Genomic DNA, 27268 nt, shown 5'->3' on the forward strand with positions numbered 1-27268 from the left:
CTGGACATTTATATAAATGGATCCTTTGTGATAACATGGGATCCTTTGTGACTGGCTTCTGTCACTTCACATAATGTTTTCAAGGTTCATCCATGTTGTAGCATGTATCAATGCTTCATCCTTTTTATGGCTGAGTAATATTCCATTGTACAAATATGCCACAGTTTGTTTATCCATTCATCAGCTGATGGACATTTGGGTTGTTTCACCTTTTAGCTATGGTGAATAGTGCTGCTGTGGACATCCACATACAAGTTTTGTGTGGATGTACAAATACACATTTCTGGTCTGACTGTTCTACCATCCCTGTGGGTAGGTACCACATGTCCTTAAAGTCCACCATTTTCAGGGTTGTCCCTGTTAGAGCCCAGGCTTCTGAGTCAAGAGACAAGGAGGATCAGGACAGGTGTAGGCACTGGCCTGCTAGCAACATGGACCAGGCCTACCTTGGGCTCTTTGGCTCTGCATTCCCATGGGGCTGCCCAGGGCTCTGCAGGTCAGCAGGTGCTGTGGACGCTTGACTTGGTCCTCATCAGCTTGAGGCTGATTCACTACCAAAGTGGGTTCACAGGGGCCTTCCCCGGAAAAAGGCCAAGCAATCGTCTGGCTTCTCTGTGCTTCCTTGTTCTTAATCTGCAGTTCTTCTGGCCAAGCCTCCCTCTTAATGCCTCTTGCACCAGCTCAAGCCTCTGGTCTGTCTTCCATGTGGCTGTCTGAGGGGACCTGTCAAATGCCAAACAGTCCTTTGTCCCATCAAGGGACCTGGCTAGCCCTCCAACCTGACCCACTGTCCTTAAGTTTCTTGACTGCTCCCTGCTCTCTGTTCCCTTTTGCTCTGGCCCTTGTTCATGCCATTCCCTCTGTCCAGCATGCTCTTTCCTTCTTTTTGTCTAACCAATGTCCTCAGCTCAGGGAGTCATTTTCTCACCTCCTTTCAGTGGCTCCATTGTTACAGCTCTCAGTCATTCATTCAGCAAGTGTTTACTGAGCAGCAGCTATGTTCCAGACACCAGTGTGGATGCGGGACATGGCAGGGAGCAGACAGATCAGGTCCCTGCCCTTGAGCAGTTTACATTCTAGTAGGAGACAAGAGAAACCAAACAAGGAAAATGTGTACTATGTCAGATACTTATACCTGCGAGGGAGCAAAAGAAACCAGGGCAGGAGTCAGAAAAAGTGTCCTTGGAAAGGTGATATTTGAGCAAAAGCCCAAGGAAAGGAGGGAAAGAGCCATATCAAGAGCCGGGAAGAGTGTTCCATACGGAGGGACTGCCAGTGCTAAGGCCCCGAGGCAGGGGCATGCCTGGTGTGTTGGAGGAACTGCAAGGGATGCATTGTGACTGGAGTGAAAGGAACAGGCATAGGAGGTGAGGTCAAAGTGGTAGCAGGGCATATATAGGGGTAGATGGAGAGAGGACAGTATTGTGAGCCCTACATACCCAAATCCCAGCTTCAACAACCCCAGCATTTGACCTACAAACATAAATGTCATCTTAGTTGCTACTCTGGAACATTTTTGGGCAAATCCCAGTCATTATGTTATTTCACCCATGAATATCTAATCAATAAGGATTTTTAAAAATGTAACAATAACACTGTTATTACTGAGAACAACATGAACAATTCCTCAATGCCATATAATACCTCAGCTCAGATTCCTCCATGGAAAACACTTTCCGGTCGGGTTGTGGAAGGGGAACCACTGTGACCGCTGGAGAGGCAGGTGTGCACTGTTGGTAGAGGTTGGCATCTGCCTCATGCCCATGTGACAACTGGATGCACAGGATGCACACCTGACTTCCCTTTTGGAGCATAAGCTTCCACAGAGCAGGGAGCTTGCCTTTTTCTGCCTGCTTGGCCACCAACCTCAGGGCCTAGCCCAGGACAGGGATTAAATTAACATATGATGAAAGATGAATTAATGAGTGAATGATGAAAGATGAATGAATGAGCCAATGAGTGAATGAATGAATGCATGAATGAATGAATGACAAGGCCAATTCACTGATACTCCAGAAGTTGGAAGGAGCATGGGGATCCAATCACTCCACCTCCCCTCTGCCAGCTTCCCTGCCTCTCATGCTATGGTTGGAGTCAGCTGACTGCCTCACTCTAGGCCACAGTGCACATTCTGCACCCAAACCCTGTCTCCAGGCTGGAGCCCATTAGAGGCAGCCTCTGCCCCTTAGTCAGCCCAGCTCCCTCCAGGTGAGTCAGCTCATGAGTGAGAGACAGCTGGCATGTGTCTGGGAGAAACTGGTCGGAGTCAGGAGGCTGCACCATGAGCAGCCATTGCCTGTCTTGGAGCTTGTCTGTTTCACGTCTAAAATGGGATTTCTACTTTATGCCCACAACAGCTCTCTGAAGGGGCTGTGTTAGTCTCTTCACAGTAAGTGAGCAAAGCTGAGGCCTGGCCCAGAGCCCTGGTGAGCAAGCACAGTGGATGGAGCCCATCTGCTGGCCTGTACTGTCTGGGTTCCCTTCAGGTGTGAGGATATATGTATGACTTTATGTGAACTTGTAGGTGGGGATGTGTATGTGTGTGCATATGTGAGCACAGGAGGGGTGAAGGATTGTGTGAGCCCATGTTGTGCAGGAGTGAATGGTGTGCCATTGTGTGTATCAGGGTGTATGTAAGGATCTACATGTGTATGAGCATGTGGGGCTTAGGGGGACATGTATGGGGGTTTGTGTATGAGCATGTGGGTTGTGTGTGTGACTCTAAGGGAGGGAGCAGGTGAATGTGAGCACATATGTGACAGTATGTGGTGACAAGTGGGAGGGTATATGGACAAATGTGAGGTTGCTGGGGACCATGCATGTGGGGAAGACACATTTGTGTGTACATCACAAGGGGATGTGTTTGGGTATGTGTGTGACTATGTGCAGGGGTGGACAGGTGTGTGGAGCAGAAGTGGGAACCTAGAAAGACAAGTCTGGAAATGAGGCGTTGTTTGTCTGTAAGACCCCACTTCATGGAGGTCTTGAGAGCCAGGCAGCAAACTCTGGGCTTTCACCCCAGGACAGTAGGTGCCACAGATGGTGTTTGGACAGTGATAACCTGGCCAACCCTGAATTTCAGGAGGTCTCTGTCAAGACCAGGAAGATTTCCTGAGTGGTTTGATTGACACTGCTCTTCCTGAGGCCTAGGCAAGACTCTGCACCTCCCTTGCAGTCAAGGCCAACCCAGCTGCACTCTAGTGGCCGTGTTCTATGGAATGCAGCCTTCCCCACCCCCATCATTGCACCCAAGGCAGACAGGAATATGTTCTTGAAGTCAGTGCATCCAATATTACTTAAAGAATGTGACCAAGAAGAAAATATTCCAAATGTTTACCAAGAAAAAGCTCTCTTCTCTCCTCTTTCATCTGAGTTGCCCAAAGGAATACAGCTGCAGCTGAATGAAATGCAGCTTTCTGCTCATGATGGATTGACACACAGGAGCAGCAGCAGGAGGAGGAGGAACAGGAGGAGAAGCGAAGGGAGGAGGAAGAGCAGAGGGAGGACCAGGAGGAGGAGGAGTGGGAGAGGCAGTGCAGTGTCTGGGCTTGTAGTCTACAGCTTCCCTCCTGGGGTGCTCACACCTATAGTTTCCTGGGGGTGGGACCCAGGAAGGGCCTTGGGGAGATGCACCTGTAGGGAAGTGAGGGAGAGAAGTTGAGCTGTGGTGAGGTAGCAGAGGCTTTAGGTGGCTCCCACCAGAAGCTCTAGGACTGGAATTGCCCTTTAGAGTTGTCCCAGTTGATTCAGGGAGACCAGGCCTTTGTAGCCAGCAGCAACCAGTCATTGGCTAAGGCTTCCCTGAGTAGACAGATCCTATGATAAGAGCATCTTTTAGGAGAATCTTGGCTGCAAGCATCAGCAACCAACACTCCAGGCAGCTGGATGGTGAGTGTTTGGTCCTGGAGGGGGACCTGAGGGGGCACCACAGTGCCCACTGCACAACCCTGCTCTATGAACCATGGCCTGAGGGAGCAAAGTCCTCCCTGCCCTCCATGTTCCATGTATTCAGCTGCATCACACAGCTCTAGAGCCAGACTACATAGTTTGATACCAGTTCCAACGCGTCCTAACTGTGACTTCTTGGTGCCTCTGTTTCCTCATCTGTAAAATACTACTACTACTACTAATAAATGTCTCATAGGTTTCTGTGAAAATTCAATGAGTTGCTTTATGTTAAGCACTTAAAACAGCAGCTGATGCCAAGTCAGGGGCTTTTATTGGAGTTGGGCCTGGTTCCTGCCCTCATGGGGCTCACAATCTGGTGGGAGGGATAGGTGTGCAAATAGGAAGTTACAACACAGAGCAGCTTGGGCATGAAGCCAGCATGCAGCTCTATTCTGAGAAATTGTCCTTACTCTTCTGCAAGACCAACACAAAAATTTCACATCGTGCCATAAATAATTTAATAACCATAATAACCCAGCCACATTTCCCAAGAGCCTTCTTTGGTCCAGCACTGTGCCTTCAGTCTTTCAGTCCTGACACCGCCACCACTGGGCGTTTCACTGAATGAGGAGACACCACTGAAGCTCACGAGGTGGTCTCATTGATGGTCTAATCAACCCAGGGCCCCAGCCCCGGTCTGGTAGATGGCACAGTTGGGAGTAACAGAACAGTTTAATGAAGGGGTTACTTACAGGAGTGTGGGCTGTGTTAAGGGAATCCTCTGAGGGATTTCACAACACCAGGGCTGGCAACAGTGTGGAGCTCTTACTGCCTGGAAGACTGAGGGACAGTGAAGGGAGCAGTGTAGCTGAAGAGAGGAGCCACTTGGCTCCTTGGTTACAGTTAGGGGAAACCAGGCATAGCCGCTGCATGGCCCCACACAGAGGGACTTGGGAATTAATGTCCTAGTCTCTCTCTCTTCCTGCCCTGTCTTCTGCGGTATTTCAGCAGTCTGGACCTCACTGGAGGCCAGAGGGCAGGGAGCCCATGGATGTAGTGTGCACAGATGGCCTTTGGGGGCAAAGAAGGGTTCCACAGGGACTTCTCAGCACACCTGGGCTCTCATGGGGCCCTACCTTGACTCCAGTAGGGCTCTTCAGGGTGATGCCCATGAGGTGCCTAGAACAGGACGTGGCCCACGTGTGGCACTGGTGCGCTAAGGGGGTCGAGGATTCAACTTGGTTGGTACAGGTGGTTTGGATCAGGTGCTGCTTGGAGATGAGGAACATGGATAACTGAGGCATGGAAACCTGGGAGAAGAAACCAGCCAGACTTGGTGACAGTCCTCCTGCCTCAAGTACCCTTGAATCTGACCCAGGCAGGGCCTTCTGTGGAAACATCAGCCTAGGAAGAGGAAGACTACATGCACATCAGACCTGTTACTGCTTTCTGTGCCTCTCCTTGGCTGGTGCCCAACTTTCCCAGGTGACTCATCTGACTCAGGGTTTGTTCGGAGAAGGTTCATGAACCAGGGGTCCTGCCAGGGAAAGGGTGGCTGGGATCTGACAGTGGGGGAGAGCTCCAGTGGTAACATGCACGGAAGAAGATGCTGCAGGGACCCGGAATATCTAGGTGGTGTGTGAGGAGAAGGTGGTGGCTATCTTGGGGGCTTCTGAAAGATGTCCTGGGCTTCCACGCCAGGAGGCAGCAGCATAGATAAGCTTCAGGACCTGGGCTGGGGTGTTTATAACAGAATGGGATTCTGGGATGAGTCGGCTTGGATGTGGGAGAAGGTGGAAGGGAGGATGAAAGGTCAGAGCTTCTTTAGCAGGGTTCATTTGGCATTCACAATGACCTCTGGGAGAAAAGGACACGTCTGCAAGTCTGTAGCCACTGTGCCACCCTGAAATTGATTCCTCCCTTGGGGGCATGTAGGAGAATGTAGTAGACTTCAACCTGCTCCTCTCCTGACCCTTGCCCTCCTTATCCCTCTGTGTCCCTAGTTTCTCTTGAAGATCCCCTCTAGCCCCTTCACTGTACAGGGTGGGGGAAATTGAGGCCCAGAGAAAGAAAGGGACTTGCCTGCAGCTGCACAGCCATGTGGAGGCAGAGCCAGGACCTCCAGCTGATTGCTCTTCCACCTCACAACCCTGCTCCTCTTCCCCTGCCTTTCCAGACTGTACCAGCTCATACTCACTTTCACTGAGGGAGATGAGGGAAGTTCACACAGGTTGGGGGCCCGTAAGGTGACACAATGCACCAAGCCTTGATAGCTCTTCTCATTTAATCCCATTGTTCCCCCAGAGGAAAGACTTGCTCCTACTTTAAACAATGAAAGGATCACCACAGATGCATTTGCTTCCAAGTAGCAGAACACCTTACAAATGTGGCTTCAATGATAGGAGTTTGCTTTTTCTTGCAAAATGCAAGTCTGGGTATAGTTCCTTTCAAATGGTTTACAATCACTTCAAGGGCCCAGGCTGTTTCCATTCTCCCAGTCTGCCATCGTCACCTTCCCTGCTTCTGAGTCTCTTGCCTTTTGATCACAAGATGGCTGCCTAAGCTCAAAGAATCATGGTCTCATACCACAGTATCCAAAGATAAGAAATAAGAAGTCTCTTTCTCTCAGGTCTCTCTTTTTATCAGGTGGTGCATAATGTTTTCAGTCTCCATGGTCAGAGGCAGGTAGGCTATGATGAGAAAATAGAGATCCAAGCCAGAGTGAACCCTGATCCCTTTGGCCATTTCTGCCATCACCTGCATGTGGCAGCCAGAGGTACAATTTGAACCAGGTTCTTGGGTTACTTGGCCCTGACACTGGCATTTTATCCTCCGCTTCTGGCTGTTTTTTGCACGATGTGCTGTCATATAAAGAATGAGTCTGATTACCTGAGTCACTGCTCATCACCTGGGGTGAAAATGGTCCAAAACTGACCCCTTCCTGCAGAGGAGCCTCAGTCTCCAGCCCTTGAGGACCCCCCAAGGCCCTTTCAAGCAAACCAGTCCTCAGCTCACCAGATCTGCTCCATGCTTTGACAAAACCCACAAACTAAGGGCTGGCTATTGGCTTTACAAAAGGCATCTCCTCTGTACAGATGAAAGGAGCTCTGTACTAGTTAGGGTGTTTTAAGCTGTAAAGAACAGAAACCCAACTTTAACTGGCCTAAAAACAAAGGGAATTCATTAATTTATGGAATTGAATGATCTTAGGGTAATGAATTGAGGACCAGTTTGATCCACGGTGCAAATGATAGTCCCAGGAAACAATTGCAGTCTCTCTCTCTTTGAGCTCTGCTTTCTTAGTTAACTCCATTCTCAGGCCCATGTAGTTACAAGAAGCCTGTCCACAGCTCTGACCCCCGCATCCTCTCCTGTTCATATCTGGAGGGAAATAACCAACAGTTCTTGTCTGCTGTTTCACATGAATCCCCAGGGTTCACTCTGCTTGGCCTTTACTGGCCTGAGTCACCAACCTGTCCTAAGCAGTGAGCAGTGGAATCTTGGAGCAGTGGCTGGGGGGAACTGGAGTGATGACTGGGGGGAGCTGGGCACAATGAGTGGTGGGATCTTGGAGTGATAACAAGTGGGAACTGGGAGCAATGACAGGTGGGGCTCCTTTACTTGTAGTGTCTAGGGAAAGCCTCACTGAGGAGTCTGTGTTTGCAGAGGCTGAAAGCCACGGCTGGGTTGTTATAAAACCAGGCACGAAGAGAAGGATGTCCCGAGCAGGAGGGATTATGCTGGAGAAGTCATGCTGGTGTTGGGCAGGGTAGGGACTGGCCAGGGACTGGCCAGCTCTGAGCAGAGGTGGCATTTGTGGAGGCCCTTGAAGGGTTGGACTGAGCCAGGCTATGTGGGGATGAGTAGAACCACATTCTAGCAGGAGGACACGGCAGGAATGACGGGACCCCACAAGGTAAGGAAATTCTCCCACACTGTGTTGGGACTTCAGGTTCTTCCCAGGGGAGGTGAATGGGAGCAGTGGAATTCAATGCTAGGAAACAGCTTCTGGTTCTTAAAAATTTGATGCCCTTCAGACTACCAGGGGGTGGGTAGTCTGGTCACAAGAGCACCATGGGGCATGGACCATGTGGGAGGGCACTGTCTCACCTCTCTCCCCTCAGAACCCCTTCCTCCTCTAGGATGTTCACTCCCTAGATCCTCTGGGCAACCCCAAGGGTCTTGGACAGCCGGGAGGCCACTTTTACAGTGTCTATTTGCTATTATGAATCAAGGAATTTTCTGGAGCCAAGTTTCTCCCAAGGCCCCTCCCAGGCCTAAGAACCCCACCCTGGTAATTCCAGGCTCTGGGCAGCACCTGGTACATTGTTGGCACTTCATGGGGGACCTGTCAGAAGGAAATTGATTTTCTTTCTCCAGTGGAGTGGAAAAATCCTTCCTGTTGCTCCAGACAGATTTGGGGCTGGGCTGAGGGACAGAGAAGCAGATTGAGAACAGCCACCCCCACCCAATACAGGAATCTCCATTGCGGACCCCAGCTGCTGCTCCCACACACTCCCAGGGCAAGGAGTTCATTACCTCTGCAGCTCCCTCCACCTCTGGTCAGCTTGGTGGAGACAGCTGGCATCCCCCTGAATTGGTATCTGCTGCCCTGTGACCCCCCTCCCACCTTGCCCCCAACTAGGGTCCCAGTTTTGCCCTCTGGATGCACAGTTCCTCCCACCCACCCTGCCCTGAGATAGGTCTGAAGAGTGTGGGGGGGCAGTAATCAGGGCAGAAACTGCCTTCTCTGTACTAAGCAGCTCCAGCTTCTTCAGTGTGGGTCTTTAGCCCCCTTCTCTACACGTTCTATCTGTTTCTGTCCATCTGCTGGGGTGTAGCCCATTTCTGAAAATCACACAACAAGGCCATCTTCTCCCTTATTGTGGGCAATAGACCTCAGTTAATACAGCCTCAGATGGTTGGCTTTTTAGCAGACTCTTAGTTGATATTGAACTTGTAGTTATCTAAATCTATAAATTGTTCTCAGTGTCTCCCATCTTGTGTTTTTGCAATCAATTTTTTTTTAAATATATTTATTGATTATGCTATTACAGTTGTCCCATTTCCCCCCCCACTCCACTCCATCCTGCCCACCCCCGTCCCTCCCACATTCCCCCCCTATAGTTCATGTCCATAGGTCATACTTATAAGTTCTTTGGCTTCTACATTTACTACACTATTTTTACCCTCCCCCTGTCTATTTTCCACCTATCATCTATGTTACTTATTCTCTGTACCTTTCCCCCTCTCTCCCCCTCCCACTCCCTTAATGACAACCCTCATGTTCTAGTTGTTTGCCTAGTTTGCTCTCATTTTTGTTTTATGTGTGGCCATTAATAACTGTGAGTTTGCTGTCATTTTTACTGTTCCAATTTTTGATCTTCTTTTTCTTAGGTAACTCCCTTTAACATTTCATATAATAAGGGCTTGGTGATGATGAGCTTCTTTAACTTGACCTTATCTGAGAAGCACTTTATCTTCCCTTCCATTCTAAGTGATAGCTTTGCTGGATACAGTAATCTTGGATGTAGGTCCTTGCGTTTAATCTTGGGTAATGTAATTATGATGTGCCTTGGTGTGTTCCTCCTTGGGTCCAGCTTCTTTGGGACTCTCTGAGCTTCCTGGACTTCCCGGAAGTCTATTTCCTTTGCCAGATTAGGGAAGTTCTCCTTCATTATTTGTTCAAATAAGTTTTCAATTTTTTGTTCTTCCTCTTCTCCTTCTGGCACCCCTATAATTCGGATGTGGGAACGTTTCAAGGCGTCCGGGAGGTTCCTAAGCCTCTCCTCATTTTTCCAAGTTCTTGTTTCTTCATTCTTTTCTGCTTGGATGTTTGTTTCTTCCTTCTGGTCCACACCATTGATTTGAGTCCCAGTTTCCTTCTCATCACTATTGGTTCCCTGTACATTTTCCTTTGTTTCTCTTAGCATAGGCTTCATTTTTTCATCTGTTTTTCGAATAGATTCAACCAAGTCTGTGAGCATATTGATAACCAGTGCTTTGAACTGTGCATCCGATAGGTTGGCTATCTCTTCGTCGCTTAGTTGTATTTTTTCTGGAGCTTTGAAGTGTTCTGTCATTTGGGCCATTTTTTTTTTTTTTTGTCTTGGCGCGTCTGTTACTTTAAGGGGCGGAGCCTTAGGTGTTCACCGGGGCGGGGTAATGCTGGTCGCTGTGCTGTGACACTGTACGTGGGGGAGGGGCCGAGTGGGAGCAATGGCGCCCTCCTCACTCTCCTCCGGATTTCAATCTTTCACTCCGATACCCACAATCAAACTGGGCCCCTTTGGTGCTGGTTCCCGAGTAAGTGGGCCTGTGCACACTCTAGGCCCCTGTGGGTCTCTCCAACAACCTCTTCTGTGAGGCTGGGAGTCTCTCCTGCTGCCGCCCCAACCCCCAGGGGCGCTTTCAATCAGAGATTTGAGGCTTTATTTCCCGGAGCTGGAGCCCTGGGTTGCACAGTCTGCTTTGTTGCCCGCCGTTCGTCAGGTTTATCTGTGGGCGAATTTGGTGCCGCGCGGGGTGCTACCCGCTGCTCTGCCTGCCCCACTCTCCGCCACTCTGAGTCCGGCCCTCTCGGTTTATCTGCACAGATGTGGGGCCGCAGGGTCTGCTAGTGCTTGGACTGCCTGCGCCATTTGACCCACACTCCGCCAGTCTCAGTCCTGCCACAGCCGCGCGAGTCCTCTCCACCCCGGTGCCCGTCTCCGCCCCTCCTACCAGTCTGGATGAATGGTTATTTTCTATTTTCTTGGTGTTGGTCCCCCTTGTTGTTCGATTCTCTGTCAGTTCTGGTTGTGCGAGGAGGCGCAGTGTGTCTACCTACGCCGCCATCTTGGTTCTCCCTGCAATCAATTTTTTAATACAAAAAACCATAGGTGTTTGCCCCACTTCTGGCTCATTTCAACCACATGTTTTAATCTGTCGAAGTGACTGAATTCTGACTGAGCACCTGAGCTGACTGGAGCCAGATTTCAGTGGCACCAAAATACCCTTCTGCTCCCCAGATGTCCCTCTTCCTGACTACTCACTCTCTGAAATTTCCTCATTCTGCCCTCAACACGTACTCTTTCCCATGCCTAGTTCCCCTTCCCATTCCTTGTCTTAGTGCACAGCCTCAGCATGCATCAAAGCCTGTGAGTCAACCCTGGGCCTCTGTAATCCTCCACCAATCATATACCACCAAGTCTTACGATTTTGCTCTTTCTCTCCCTTCCACTGCCACAACCTGTGTCAGAACCACCATCGTGTCTCTGGCCTGAGTGGCGGGGATACCTTCCCACCAGATTTCCATCCTACCACTCTGACCTTTTCTAACCTAATGGCCTCTCCATTTGGAATGATCTTTAAAGTTGTCAGTTGGACCCCATCACTCCCCTGCACGATAGCCCCTCCTTGGCATCCTTGGAACTAAGGATGATTCCGAAGCTTCCTGCCCTCTGAGTGCCTCCCAGCTCCATCTCCCTCTTACTTTGCCAGCCATGCCTACCTCATCCTGCTAAGTCTGACTGACTCTAACTTATCCTTCTGTTATCCGGCTGCCAGCTTGCCTTCCTGGGGAAGCCCCTCTGTTCTACTTCTTCACAGCACTCACCAATCTATAATCAGGTTTTGGGGTGATCAATTCCAGGGCTGCTCTGGCTTGGGTCTGTAAGCTCCAAGAAGGCAGAGACAGCATTTGCTTGCATCAGAGCAGGGATGATGCCAGGTCTCACACAGCAGGTGCTCAATGCAAAATGAGAGAGCAAATGAATAAATGCTTCACAAAGGGAAAAATTCACACTAGGTGTTTATTTCACCTTGCACCTAGGCAGCACCTCTTCCATGCCAGGCGAGTCTCTGCGAGAGGCTGAGGTGATGGAGGTGCATGTATTGGCCCTGGTCTCTTAGGAGTGTCACAGGTGGTGTTCTCTAGCAGCAGAGGCTAAGATGGAGTTCCAGGTTCAAGCTGTTTATTAGGGATCAGTGCAGGGAAAGGGGAAGAGCAGGACTGGGCAGAAGTGGAGCTGTGATGCTGGCCAGGCAATGCTTCAGTGGGAACTCTGGAGGAAGTACTGCCCATCAGAGTGGCCAGACCTTGAGACCTGTGCCTCTCTCTCTCTGTCCCCGGCTGCCAGCCACAGGGAAAGGCTGCACTTCTCTGCAGCTGGCACAGACCTTAAAAGATCGGACAATTGGACGATATGTGCTGACTCCACTCCTGGTCCCATGGTCCGCTGGAGCTGGTTCCCATGGGCTTGCAAGGCCGGTGTTCATATTCAGGGATTTGTGAGCATATTGCTAAGCCTTCGGTTGCTTAAAATCAGGGATTATTACTTTTTTTTTTTAGAGTCAGATTACAAGCACACCACTACCTATAGCAATGAAACAAGATCTCCCTTGAAGGGGGATCTGGGTGGGATATCTCCATGTCCACCACAAAGAGCTGTTGGCCTGATGTGGAGAGGCTGACAGGTGAACAGTCATCACAGAGCCAAGATGACAACTACTCAATAGCCTGGGACAACTATGGAAACCATGAGGGAGTCACTGACTGCTCTGGCAATCAGGGAAGGCTTTATGGAAGAAGTGACTTTTTTTCCTGACATGGTAGAATATTCAAAAGGTACAAAAGTCAATCCCATGAAAAGACTCCCAGTCATCTGACCATCCTATCCAATCCAGGTGCCTGCCCCAGAGGCAGCCACTCTTACCAACTTCTCCTGTATTCTTCCAGAGATAGTATTCGGTGCTCTTATGAATACACATGCACAAGTCTTTTCTTCCTTGCACAAATGAGCTCATGCTCTGCATACTTTTCTGCACCTTGCTTGTTTTTCTTAACCATGTATCTTGCAGATCGGACTTCATTAGTGAGTACAGAGCTGCCTTGTACTAACAGCTGCAGAATGTTCCAGTTTATAGATACACCATTATTTACATAACTAGTCTCCATTGGTGAATCTTTAGATTCTTTTGGCTTTTTGATATTTCAGATACTGCCTCCTGAGACTCTTTGTCATTTTGCACATGCACAAACCTCCCCAGAGGGTACATAGTCAGTAGTGGAATTGTAGGGTCTAGCATCTGTAATGGCAGTAAATACTGACCTTCTAGGTAAGGAATAGCAGGTTCAGAGCTGAAAAGTGGACATGGAGGAAAGAGCATGGGACTTCTTAGGCCTAAAGTGCCAAGAGTCTGTACTGCTAGATTCCTGGGGGACTGTACTCAGAGGACTTTCAAGCAGGAGCTGCGACCTCTGAGAGGGACAGCAGCCATCCTGTGGGGCCAGCGGAGATGAGCAGGAGTAACTACCAGGACTTTCCTCCTCCCATCTTAATTCCCTCCAGTACCTTCCACTGGCTAGACCCATATGGAAGTGACAGCTATATTCAAACCATCCCACAACCCAAATGCTCTGGGCCCAATCAATCACCTGAAATGGTCTGGGTCCTAGAGCAAGCAAGCTCGTTGGTACAGCTCTACAGTCTAGCCTCCTGGGGCATGGAGCGGGAGGGGGAAGTGTGAGGAGTAGTCTGGAGAGAAGTGTGGAGGAGATCCTGCATACTCTGAACTGAGGTCTCTTCCTTTCTCTGAGTCTCCGTTTGCTCACCTGTGAAATGGGATGAAAATGCCCATCCCTCAGGAGATACAGCAAAATCTCACTCCGTTAAGAGCTCTGAAAACACTTTGTATAGGTTAAAGAGCAGCATGGATCCAAGGCTAAAATTCTTAGAGAGAGACAGAAGCAGCCTTGGAAACCACCTGGTTCAAACCCTTAAGTTCAAATGGGGAAACAAAGCCTAGGGAAAGCACCCAGCCAGTCAGCACCAGTGACAACGGAGTCTCAACTCCCTACATACAGCTTCTCTGCTGAGATCTTGTTTCGAATAGACTTTATTTTTCAGAGTGGTTTTAGGTTCACAGCAAAACTGAGCAGAAGGTTTCCATGTCCCCCTGCCCCCACATACATCCAATCTCCCTCATATGAGAGGTATATGTGTTACAACCAATGGGAGATCTTTTTAAAATCATACATCCTGCTCCACTGGCTTCCCTGTCCACTCACAATATAATCTCACCTTTTAGCCTAAGGAGGCAGGACAACTAATGTCATGCCCTGGCTTAGGTAGAATCCTGGAACAGAAACAGGACATTAGGTATAAACCAGGGAAAGCTGAATGAAGTATGGACTTCAGTTAACAATAACATATTGACATTAACTTATTAATTGTAACATTCACTGTACTGATTGATGGAAGATTAGTGTTAGGGGAACTGGATACAGGGTGTATGGAAGCTCTCTTCACAGTTTTTCTGTAAACATAAAACTGCTTTTAAAAAATAAAGTTCATTTTTAAAAAAACTGAATGAGAAGAAAATCCCACCTCCTTAGCATAGTCCACAGAGTCTGTGGGATGGGACCTCCACCTGTGCCACCTCAGCGCCTTCCCTGTGGCTGCAGTCACCATGCTGTAGCCACAGGCCTCGGTCCTGCTCTGCGGAAGCCTCCGGCCTTTGCCCTGCTGTTCCTCAAGTGGAAATGAAATGAGAGAGTGAGTCTGTGCTGCCACGTGCTGGTGTCCTCTTGGGTTCTGCCCTCTGCTTGAGTGTCATTTCAGAGAAGCTGTCCTCGTCACCAAGGTCACACAGCCTCCCCTACCTCCTTCACTCTCTGGCCCTTATTCCTGTTCCATTTTCTTCTCCTCACTTATTTTATTATTTGAACTAGTTACTTGTTTTCCTCTATCCCATAGAATGTGCTCTTTATAAGGGCACAATCCATCCCCCTTTTCTTTGCTTAGTCCCCAATACTCACATGATGCCAGCACATAGTACATGCTCAGTTTGTTCCCTCAGTTCCTGTGAAGGTCAGTTCCCAGGCCTGCACTCACTGACCAGCAGTGACAGGTGGCTATGAGTGGGGCCTGTGGCCGGAGCTAGAGGTGAGATGAGAACACAACCTCCTCATCATGTCATCTGAGGCCCTGGTGGTTTTGATCCTCCAGACCACCATTGAGGAGAGAGGCAAAGAGCCTGCTGAGACCAGACATCTGGACCTCATGGGTCTATTTTCTCATTTCTTTGCCTTTTGTACTGAGGCTTCTTTGCATCCCCATATGGTAAATTGGTAGACCCTGAGTAGTCTTATGTCACTGGTCTTTAAGCTGGGGCCCAGGAGTGCAGCTAGGGACATAGAATACTGACAACGATCCATACCAGCAGTTCCAAGCCCCTTCCTCCTCCACCTGGTTACTCCCCAAGGTCCTCTGGACTCCCCGTCCAACCAGGAATGCAGGGTTGCTACTCAGGGTGATTTGGGGGGACTGGGCATACCAGTTGTGGAATAGTTGGAGCATCTGTTGGTGAATTTACCTTCGGGCATTTCCTAAGAGAACCTGCTGCATGCCAAAGACTGGGAAGGTACATGGATTCACGTCACTTAGATCCTGCAAACCCTTCAACTGCCTGATTCACAATCCAGACCATTCAAGCCTAAAAGGATCCTGGAAGTCCCCCTGGGCAGCTCAGAAGCTGGTAGCCAGCCTGGTCTCAGAGGGTGGGTACAGAGTGTGTAAAGAATGTAGCTTTGTCCCAGACACACTTCCTCTGCTGTTGTCCCTGCCTCAGGGGGAGGGCTTGCTGCCTTTCTGTAATTTCCATCTGGGTCACTAGTCCTGGCCAGGAGGGCTGTGATTACACCCAGCTTAATTCAGACATAATGCGATCACTGGGGCTCTCAAAATGCAGAGTTTGCAGGGTTAACAGGCTGGTGCCATATGATTAGGGGCCCACACAAATGCCACACGGCCTCAGGCAGCCACAGAAGAAGAGGGAGACAATGTGCAGGAGGCAGCACGCTGAGGTGGCAGATGCACCCAGGACCACAAGAAACCTGGTCTTCAGCACTGGCACTCAAAGCCCAGGGTCCACCTCAGCAAAAACATCTGGTGTCACACGCTTGCAAATACAGCCCAATAGGTTCTTACTGAAACATTCCAATGACTTTTTCTAAAATAATTTTATTGAGATGTAATTCATATATCATACAGCACACTCATTTAAAGCATGCAGTTCAACACTTCAAAAAATATTTTCAGATATGTGCAGCCATCACCACAATTAAGTTTAGAATATTTTCATTACCTCAAAAAGAAACCCGTACCCTTTAGCAGTCACTCCCTACTTCCCCAACTCCTCTCAGCCCACTAATCTATCTTATGTCTCTATAGATTTGCCTGTTCGGGACATCCACTATAAATGCAATTATATAATTTGTAACCTTTTCTGACTGACTTCTGTCACTGCACATAGTGTTTTCAAGGTCCATTTATGAGTAGCATGTGTCAGCACTTCATTCCTTTTTATGGTCGAGTAGGACTGCATTTATGGATAGACCACACTGTGATTTGGATTGGCATTTCCCTAATGATGAGAGGTGTTGAACATCTTTTCACATGCTTATTGGGCATTGTACCCATTACATTTTTATAAACTGCAAGACATAGCTTACATGCAAAAAAAGGCACAAAGACCACTTATGTTTATTTAAAAGAATAATTATAAAGCACCCATATCAAGGAACAGAATATTGCCAGGACCCCGGAAACTGTCTAGGTGACTCTCACCAACCACAGCCCCTTGCCCCGGACCCAAGCACTGTCTTGGTATTTGTGTTCCTCGTCTCTTTACTTTCCATACATCCCCTCTGTATGTGTCCTGAAGAATCCAGTTTTGCCCACTTTTGAACTTGATACAAATGAAACAACTCTATGGAAATCTTTCGATTGCTTCTTTTCCTCCCTGCTGTGCTTCTGTGGCCGTTTGCTGACACTGCCCTACAGTGTGCTGTTGAGTACACACGCCTCAGTTCTTTCATTCTGCCATGATGGATGGACACCCAGATGGTGCCCAGTTTGGTGGCTGTGAGCATCCTGGAGCCTGCTTCCTGCACACACAAGTGTATGTTTCTCTAGGCCACACAACTTGCACGGCTTCTGTGTATCTTCATCTTTGGGAACACCGCTGTGTCTGCTTTCCAGCCAGCAGTGCGTGCAGATCCCAGGGACTCCATGTCCTTGCCAGAGCTGAGCAGCATTGGAATTTATTTGTCATTCTCAGCATTTCTGTGTCAAAGTCTTTGATGACACCAAGACCTCAGTCAGCCAGCAGTCGTGCCTCAGAAACACCACCGAACCCTGCCCCCAGCATGTATTACACCTCTGAGCCTCGCTCCTTCCACATGCTTTGTAGGCCAAGGCAGAAAGGTGGGCTGGACATCTGGGAACTCTCTCCTCACTGATGACCAAAATGGACATCTGTGTTATTTGGGTGGCTACTCATCGGTACCAGCTCTAAGTGTGTGGAAGTCACATGAGGGTATTGGCACCTAGTATGTGCTCTGTCACACTAGGCACCCTGCTAGTTGAGCGCCTAATCAGTCAGAATCTCAACATTTGCGATGTCTGTGGCATTGCTGGCTTCTTTGATTGCAAGTACTATGGTTGAAACACAGGTGACCCCGCCTTCCTGTTGTGTATATTGACCAGGCACTGGTCACCTCTTCCTGGAAGCAGAGCAACTAGGGCTGGTCAGACCATAAATAAAGGCTCATTCTTGGTGACAAACCTCTGTGTCCCCAACGCCCACACAGGCCCAGCACAGACAGTAGCACTAATGACTACTTTTTGAACGTCTGATTCTGTTCTAGCACTCTGCCTTTGTTAGAAATGATAAAATTGCCTTCACGTTTCAGTGAAGGCAGCTGAGTCCCAGAGATGGGGTGTGTCAGCCCCTGGGCACATAACAAGTAAGCAGGCACAAGCACTTGAGTGGCTCCTCAACAGTGGGCCTCTGAATGCCACGCCCACTAGTGTGCCTGCTCTAGGAGTTAGCTGAGCCTCAGCTTTTCTCTGTAAGTGGGATCATGCTCACCTGAAGGAGTTAAATAAGATGGCATATGTAAAAGCATGGGCCCAGTGTGTGTACAGGTGATTAATAACTTCAGTTATTTACTAATTTATTCACCTATTCTTTCACTGTGCAACAGGCAAAAGTAATTTGACCATCTGGAAGAAGGACTATGAAAATGCTCATATACTGTGACGCAGAAACTATCTCACTCACACATCCCCATCCAGTGCCTGGTACATAGTAGGGGCTTAATAAATGTCTATTAGGATGAAATAGGATGAAGATGATGGGGAAGGAAGAGAAGCTTCAGATCCAAATATAATTACTTCCACATTATGTATAGTTAAAAAGAGAGAAAGGTGGGGGGAAGGAAAGAAAAGTTAAAAAAAAAACAACCTGAAAACAGTGTAAATACCCTATGCTATGAGGGGTTTGGTAAATGCTGCCTTCTTTTATCACTGGGATATTCCAAAGCTGAGGTTAGCAAAACACAGCCCATGGACCATGTCTGACCCTATATATATAAATAAAGATTAAATGAAAACCAGCCATTTAGTTTTGCCTGTCTTTGAACTTCACAGTATGTTCTCTTCAGTGTCCGACTTTTTTCATTTAACATTACATCTTAGAGATCTGTTCTTCTTGTATTGGTAGTTCATTCTTTTTCACTGCTATCTAGTAATTGATCATATGATTATAGTTAATCATTATTTATTATTACCCCCATTCTATATATGGAGACACTGCAGCACAGAGGACTCAAGTAAGTTGCCCAAGGACACACAGCAGGTTTGTGTAAAATCTGGAATTTGAACCCAGAGTCTAGAATCTCTGCTGCAACCACCCCTCCCACATACAATGCTGCCTCTCATGTAATGATGATGGAAGCCCAAGGGTCTCAGGGACTCAGAAGAAGGGACACAGCATCCAGCCTGGTAGCCAGGGAAATATGCCAGGGAAGCTTCAATCAGGGCCATGGTTTCCATACTTATATGTCCACAGGGCCTGGCAGGTATTGTAAGTAATCAAAGCAGTTGACCTTTGAAAAACCATAGCTTAAGGTCAGGGATGTAATAGGGAGCAGTGAGGACTATGGCAAATTGAAAGATACCAACCAAGAAGACAGCTGCTGGTATAGCTCCAAGTATTGTTGCCATATGACAATACTGGCAGAGATTGTGGTGAGCCAGGACACAGCAGGGCAACCAGGCTGGCATTTGTGGCCAGATTCTATGCCAGGAAGTCAGCGCCCATCTGCACCAGTTATTAAATAATTTAACGGTCACTCCAGAGTTGCCAGATGTACTTTCTGTTTGGAAAAAAAAAAAAAGAGAGAGAGAAAACCATGGAAGTCTACCTTTTAAAGTCTCCTGGTTCCAAAATTATTTTAAACCTGTGCAGACCAAAGAGAACTTATGTGTGATCTGGACTGGCCTGAACAATCTAAGGACCACACAGGGCTTGGGAGGCAAAGAAGGCAAGTTAGTTCCAGGTGGAAGGCACAGCACAAGGGCTGGAGATGAGAGGAATTTGAATCCAGGCCTGAGTTTCCTGCACCAAAAAGAAAGAAAAAAACCAAACCCAGCTAGCTGCGGGAGGGGTGGGCGGGTCTGGATGGTGCATGCAGTGATGTGCACTGTGTTCTTCCCTGCCCGCCTCTGCAGATCCTGGAGGAGAACATGAAGCTGGAGTGTAAGTGCCACGGCGTGTCAGGCTCCTGCACCACCAAGACGTGCTGGACCACACTGCCACAGTTCCGCGAGCTGGGCTACGTGCTCAAGGACAAGTACAATGAGGCTGTACATGTGGAGCCTGTGCGTGCCAGCCGCAACAAGCGGCCCACCTTCCTGAAGATCAAGAAGCCACTGTCATACCGCAAGCCCATGGACACAGACCTGGTGTACATCGAGAAGTCACCCAACTACTGTGAGGAAGACCCCGTGACAGGCAGCATGGGCACACAGGGCCGTGCCTGCAACAAGACAGCCCCCCAGGCCAGCGGCTGTGACCTCATGTGCTGTGGCCGTGGCTACAACACCCACCAGTATGCCCGCGTGTGGCAGTGTAACTGCAAATTCCACTGGTGCTGCTATGTCAAGTGCAACACCTGCAGTGAGCGCACGGAGGTGTACACGTGCAAGTGAGCCCAAGACCGCACTGCGTGTGCCCTCAAGTCAGGTCCCTTGTGGGAAAGACCAGTCTCCAAGCTGCACTTACTCTGGCAGGTCACTTCCCAGACTTCCACAGGGAACTGCCAGAATGCTGAGCTTGTCTTTTCTGCTGCAGAGCCACTTGCAGGGTTTCCTGCAGGACCTGTGGAAAAGGGCTCGCCAGAGCCCTTAAGGGTTCTAGTCCACACCCAGTGCTGCTCCAACTACTCTGGGCCTGCCTGGGGCCCTCCTTAGCTGCAGCAGAGCCTTCCACAGCAGGGACCCTGGATCTTTGGGCCTCATAGCAATATTTAACAATTTATTCTGATTTTAAAAGTAATATTAATTTATTTAATTAAAAAAGTCCTTCCACTCATTGGGATCCGTTTTCTGCAAAATGGGCTGTTTGCTTTCTTTGCAGGAAAACTTTGTCACTAGGACAAGAAGTCAAGTACAACTGTACAAAATTATTCTTTATGCAGACATTTCTACTAGTTGATTCCACAAATATCCCTGCACTACATGTTTAAGAACAGAGATGTCCATGTCCTTTACATATATAGGTATACATACACATTTTTGTTTTTTGTTTTTGGGTGTTTTTTTTTTTGCTGTTTGCTGCTACTAATCCAGAAATTTAAGCTGGTCCAGATTTGGAGACATTTTTCAGAAAACATTTCCTACCCTTTAGTTTTCCCCAACTCAAACTTCACCATTGGAAAAACCCAGTTTGGAGTATATAGAAAGAGGAAAGATAGTAACTCCCAGCAGTTTCCATCCTTTGGAAAGTGAGCCCCTGAATAAGCGAGAATATTTTGTAAGAGACTATTTTTATATGAATATTTTATTTATATTAAGCCTGACTATATCATTCCAAGGCCTGTGCTTCTTCTTAATTCTAGGACTTGCTTTGGGGTAAGGAGGGCAAGGCCTGGGTATGGGGGCAGGCCCCACGAGGACCCTCACGTGGCTGGGTTTTCGAGTTCTGTTGGCCAAATGGGCAAAAGCAGCCAATGGGTGCCAGGTCTGTGGTGTCATCCATGTTACCTGGGAAAGGAATTAGATCCTCAGTTCAGCCTATTAAGCTCAGGCCTTTAGAGTAACGTCACTGAGTGGTGACCTCATGATAGCCATGTGGTAGGTAGGTCTGTGTGTTCTCAGCATCGTGCGAGCCTCACAGGGACTCAGTCATTGCTACTCGGCAGAACCCAGCTCAGGGAGCCTACTCCTTGCCAGAAAGCCCCTGTCATTGCTGTGTGTCCCAAGGGGTAAGGGTGAGATGTAGTCCTCAGTTATGGGGCAGAAAAGCTTGAGTGAGGAGTCCCATGAGCAGTTGGGCTTCCTGGATGTCTCAGTCCCAGGACAGACTATCAAAGAGAGGGGTGGACAAAGCCTCTCTGCTCTGGGTCCACCTTCATCTAGTGCCTCTGAACTTGGGAAGCTTTCCTCAAGGAGGCTGTGTGTGCTCTGCATCCATTTGTGTTTGTGTGACTTTAGGGAGTCTTGGGGTAGTCACGTGACTTTGTGCTTTCAAGTACCTCTGGGGTGCTGATGTGTGTATATCTTGTGTGCTCCTCTGTGCACCCAATTATCTCTGTCTCTCCATCTGTGTGCCTGAGATATTTGGGTGGTGTGTGCCTGCGGGTGTGTGCCTATACATCTCTGCTTGTTGGGGAGGGCTTGTGGTATTGAGTCAAACTATAGAGACCTTTGGTAATTGTGTTGAGCCACCAAGAGATGGCACCTCTGAACTCTATGCCCACAGAAACTGGTTAAACTCAGGTACCTCTGAGACCACAGCCCCATTTTCCCTTGCCCTGAGAGCCCTCCATGTCTAGGCTGTATTGGACACTCCAGTGTCAGCACTGGGCCTGGATCACAGCATGGACAAATAAAATGGCTGGACAGTTGGTTGATTTCTTCCCTTGGACCATGTTTTTCTTCTTTGGTGTCAGGATGGATAGGCATGTGAAGGAATGAGTGGATGGATGGATGGATGGATGGATGGGTGGATGAATGAATGGATAGAAGGATAATGGGTGCATGGGTGGATGGATATATAGGTGGATAATAGCTGGGTGGATGGATTGATGGATAGATGAATGGGTGAGTGGGCGAGTGGGTGGGTGGGTCAATGGATAAGGGAGGAAGAAATGCAGAAGTTTCTTGAAGCCCCCCATGTCACAGTTTATCTCTGCCTTGGAAAATCTACAGTGTCTACCATGAGCAAAGAGGCTCCCCAAGCCTTCAGTGCCTTTGCTGTAGGCTGGCTTCCTGGCACCTGAGAATGAGTGAGGTTCTGATCAGCCTCTCCAGATGACCATTTAATGTTAATCACATAAACATGATAAGAAGTCATCCCTATGTGTTGTCTTGCTATTCAAATGAGGAGTGGGCCTGGCAGGAGAGCAGCTGGACTCGTGAGGAGAATGGCTGGGTCAGCTGCTGGCCTATCACTTGGCTCCTTATCAAAGTGTTAGTTTCCAACCTAAGGGCTTGCCCTCCCTTTGAGGTACCGAGCTCAGCTGTGCTCTGAGCCTCAGTTTCTCCATCCTTAGAAGTGGGATAAAAATACCTACCTTACACGGCTGTTGTGATTGCATGGCACTTTGAGTTTCAAAGTAATGGATGAATGTTAAATATTATTTATTATTATTATTATTAATTATTACTATTATTACTCTTCTCTCCACAATGATAAGATTCATCAAACACAGCTTATGATAATAAATATTTCACTCTGTGTTAGGCAAAGGTATTTTGCCCCCTTTGTTTTATTCCTAAAGTGCATTTTCAATAACACTGACATTAAAAAGGCAAAAATTTTAAGAGGAAAAAAAAAATTAGAAAGCACGGGACTAGAGTGTCAAAAGCTCAGGGTCCTGGTGCATAACAACTGGGAAGTGAGCCGCTCAACACAGGCCCATCGTAGCTGCATGGGAGTGTGGGCCTCCTCATAGCCAGACCCTCTGATTTTTCAAGAAGGGCTGAACATCCAGGTTTTTAAAGTAAGAGCTCCTTTTTTTTTTCTTTTGATATGTTAACAAACACCGTAAGGAAGGAGCAAATCATGACTGCAAGCTGAACTTAGCATCTCTACCACCAGGGTGCAGCCTCTGACTTGGACCAAATCTCTTGTTTTAGAGATGGAGAAACTGAGGCCCAGATAGGGACAGGGCTTTATGAAAGGCCACGCAGCAAGCCTAGCAGAGGGAAGGCCAAGGACAGGACTTGGGCCTCCTAGAAAGGCCAACATGGTGCACCCTAAGTCAACAAAATAATGTGGAGGGGTGGGGTGGGAAGGATGAAGTTCCTACTTGTTCCAACATACATACAGGGTGTGGCAAGAATAGGTTTACAGTTGTAAGTATGCAAAGCAGAGTTTATTCCTGTATTGTTATTAATTAGTATATTGTTTTCCTTATGAACAGCCGTAAATCTACTTTTCCGCACCCGGTGTGTGTTTTCACTTGTGTGTGCACATGCACTCACAGCCCTTTGGACTTAAGTTCAGAGCTAGCTCAAGGCCCTGTGGGGTGATGGGCCTTTGCCCTGAACCACTCTGTGGGGGTGCCCTGGCAGCCAGCCAGGGGAGCCCCAAACCTTTCATTCGCCCACCCACATCCCTTCAATTAAGGGAATCCCTTAGCAAGACCCAGGTTAGGAGAGTCCTGGGTTGACACATTTCTCTACCTGAGCTGGAGCTGTCCCCTATAATCTTCAAGGCAAGTTTGCGACGTGTTTCCTGAGACCCTAGGAAGGCTCCTATTCCCACTTCCATATGAGAGCCAGTCTCAGGGAAGAGAAGTGACTTCTTCAAGACTCTATCACCAGGAAATGAGAAAACAAGGGCTTTAATCTGGGCTGTCCCACATCAGCCCCTGGCACTTTGTTCTGAGCCTTCTGCCCTCTAACAGAAACTTAAGGAAGATAGAGAGAAAGGACTCGATGTGGGCCACACAGGGCACCCAAGTCTGATGCAGATTGTCATTGTCAACTTTTTCCCACCTTACTGAATGCATCCAACAGGTCACCAAGGTCTGGCACTTCTTCCCTGGGGGCACCGCACAGCCAATCCACCTTCCTCACTGACTCTGGCCACCATTGTCTCTCACCTAGGAGAATGCCACCACCTCCTCCCAGGTCTCCCTGCTTCTACCCATGCCCCATTAAACCAGCCTTCCAAGGTCTGGCTAGACCCATCCACTCCCTGCCTATACCCAGATGTGGCTCCCCATTTTCCTGCAGATGAAGAGCAAGTTCATGAGTCCCTTACAACCTGGCCTTTGCCACGTTGGCAGCCTTGCCTCTGCCTCCCCTGCACAGCAGTAACAATGCTGCCATTTGTGAAGTTATTGCTCCGTGCCAGGCAAGGTCCTAGCAATTTTCATAGCTTCTCTCTTATCTTCACACCACCCTCTACATCTTGTACCTTTGCTGAGTTCTCTGCCAGGAGCACTCACCTTTCTTCCCTCTACCTTACAGGCTCCTGTTCCTCTGAGGAGCCCTTCTGTGCTGTTGCAGGAAAGATGGAATCTGGAGCCACCGTGTGCAGGTAGAGCCCTGTTGTTATTCTCATCCTGACCTTCCGAAATCGGAACCACACACTCCTTCACAGTGCTCCAGAGCCATCTTCCAGCCAAAGGCCAGGAGATGAAGGAATTCACCCACACAAGTCACTGGCCAGCCTCTATGACCAGAGCTCTTTGCCTTCTTGGGGAAGTGTATCAGTTAGCTATTGCTAGGTAACAAACCACTCCCAGACTCAGTTGCTTCAAACAACCATATCATTGTTCCTAAGTCTATGGATGAGTCGGCCAGTTGTTCTGATCTCAGCTGAGTTCCCTCATGGTCTGTTGTGGGTCAAGTAGATAACCCTGCCGATCTTGGCAAAATTCTGTCATGTGTTTTGGGTTCAGCTGGCTACTGCGCTGGTCTAGAATGGCTTTCAGTAGGACAAATGGGTCATCTGTCACATGATCTCATCCTCCAACAGACTACTCCAAGCTTGTTCACACCAGATAGGAAGAATTCCAAATGTAAGAAAAGAAGCTGCCAGGCTTCTCGATGCCCAGGCTCAGCATTGGCACCAGGTTAGTTCTGCTACATTCTATTGGCCAAAGCAAGCCACAGGGCCAGCCCAGATTCAAGGTGTTAGGAAGGAGACTTTTTCTCAACATAGCAATGGGCATGGGACAGGGAAGGGACTTAACCGCGGGACCAGGGTGGAGACATTCACCTCTGCTGCCCTGAGCAGGACAGAGTATCAGCACTGATCATGTGGCAGGGATACAGCCACTCTGAGCCTCAGTTTCTCCACCTCTGTCAGTCACCTTGTTCTGGAGTCAATCTTGGGTCTTATCTTCCTCTACACAGTCCATCAGAAAATCCCAATGAGTATACTTCAAAATATACCCAAATCTCACCACTCAGTCTGCATAGCCACCAGCCATCTGTGTGTCCGAATTGGGTCGAATTCTCACCACATGTAGGTCTCACTGCTAGACCACATTACCTGTCTCCCTTGTGGTTGGGAGTGGCCATGTGCATGGGCTTGGCACCATGGAGCAGGGATGATGTGCTCCACTTCCAAGCCCATCTACACCTCCTATGCTCTTCCCCTTCCACTAGGGTTGTGAGGTGTGGGCAGTAGAGCTACAGAGAAAAGGTCCCAAGATCCCTGAATACCTGAAGGAGAACCACCCGACAATCAGGAACACCCATGAGTGAGAAAATCTGTCTATTGTGAAAAGCCACTGAGATTTCATCTGTTTTCAATAGATAAGAACTTATCTGATTTCAACAGATAAGTTCATCTGTTACAGCACAGAGCCCCTCTCTTACTAGACTCGAGCCACGGTGGCTTTCCTTCTGTTCTTCCAACATGCTAGGTTTCATCCTGCCTCCGGACTGACCTTTGCATGTCCTGTTCTCTCTGATGTTTTTGCATAGCTGGATTTTCCTGGTTAAAAAGACTTGACTCAAGTGCCAGCACTTCAGTTTGCACTTGCAACCACCCAGGCTTCCAGCACCTTTCATCCACTATTTTTTCTTTTTTGTAGCATTTATCACTATCTAAAATGATATTTATCATTTATTAGAGGTTGTACAGTACAGTGGTTAAGGGCATCAACCCTGGAGCCAGATGCCCTGTGTTCAAACCTGGTTCTGTTATTTTTCTCGCTGTGTAGTTTAGGACAGGTAGCTTAACCTTTCTGTATCTGTATATCGCCACTTGTAAAATGGGGCAGCAAGAAAAACATCACAGTGGTTAGATGAGCTAACCATGTAAATTGTAGAATTCACTGCTTGGTACATTGAAAGGGCCATGGACGTGTGAGGTTCAGATACTACTGTTTGTTAAGTTTCATGAGTGCAGGACTTTGGCTGCCTTTGGTGCCACTGGGTCTGTCGTGTGCAGCACACAGTCAGGGTTAGCAAACGTTTGTTGAATAAAAATGAATAAAGAGCTGGAGACTATTTCCAGAATCACCAGGCCCCTCCTGGGGGACGGGGGGCTCAAGGGGCCCTCTGAATCCAAGAGCTGGGGGACAAGAGGCAAAAGGTTGGGTGGGGGGTGTGGAGACAGATCAAATCCCCTTGACGTGGTCACAGGCACATCTGCTCCATTGATAAGGTGGCTGCTGGTTGCCACAACAACACTCCTGGCCCCGGAAGAATGTGCTGGAGACAATGGTCATCCCCAGCTTAGCCTCCAGGATGGCAAGCTGCCTCTGACCCAGAGAAAGTGTCACACCATTGCTCATGCATGCACACACAAGCCCGTGGTTGCACATGGACACTGAGCAAGAAACCCTGCGGGGCCTGCACACACCCAAAACATTACATATAGCCAAGGGTGGGACCCTCACAAAGGCGGTGTAGACATACACATCTGCCATGGCCAGAGCTTCAGACAAACCCTCACAAGGGACCCCAAGAAATACAAACAGACCACTGCAAGGGGTCCAGGGTCACACTTACAAGATGCCACCCACCCAGAGTCTGGCCACAAAATGGGCAGCTTGTCTCATGTGGGAGGCCATGGCTTGACCTTCACTATTCATCTGAGGTCCTGGCACTTGCAGGCCCCCAGTGTGTGTGTGGGGGGGTGGGGATGGTGGGAGTCATGGGTGTAGTTTGGAGGAAGACCCAGTGCCATCTCTCTCAAGAGGGAGGCCACAGCCAAACAGGAGATAGTTGAATATGAAGAGACACAACCTCTGAGGCCCAAGAGAGTACCTTCTGAGGCTCCAGTCCTGCCTTACACAGAACAATGTGCCCCCAGAAAAGCCCCTGCTCTCAGCCCAAAATTCCGGGCTCTAGTCATAGCC

The 27268-nt window shown here is 48.6% G+C and overlaps 1 protein-coding gene across 3 annotated transcripts in view; it reads left to right on the forward strand.

Annotated features, from left to right (window-relative positions):
* WNT7A (Wnt family member 7A) overlaps window positions 1-26489 on the forward strand; it is a 76858-nt gene extending 50369 nt beyond the window's left edge. For 2 of the 3 annotated variants that reach the window (XM_024578199.3, XM_045186048.2), the window contains exon 4: window positions 19449-22037. In XM_024578199.3, coding sequence (XP_024433967.1) covers window positions 19449-19928 — 480 coding nt within the window. In that variant the 3' untranslated portion in view covers window positions 19929-22037. Of the gene's footprint in view, window positions 1-19448; window positions 22038-24419 lie in introns of those variants that run through there. The other variant, XR_008426158.1, reaches the window with a different exon arrangement.
* The last annotated feature ends 779 nt before the right edge of the window (window positions 26490-27268 follow it).

Source organism: Desmodus rotundus, chromosome 2 (genome assembly GCF_022682495.2).
Source record: "Desmodus rotundus isolate HL8 chromosome 2, HLdesRot8A.1, whole genome shotgun sequence".
In the NCBI taxonomy this organism is placed as follows: domain Eukaryota; kingdom Metazoa; phylum Chordata; class Mammalia; order Chiroptera; family Phyllostomidae; genus Desmodus; species Desmodus rotundus.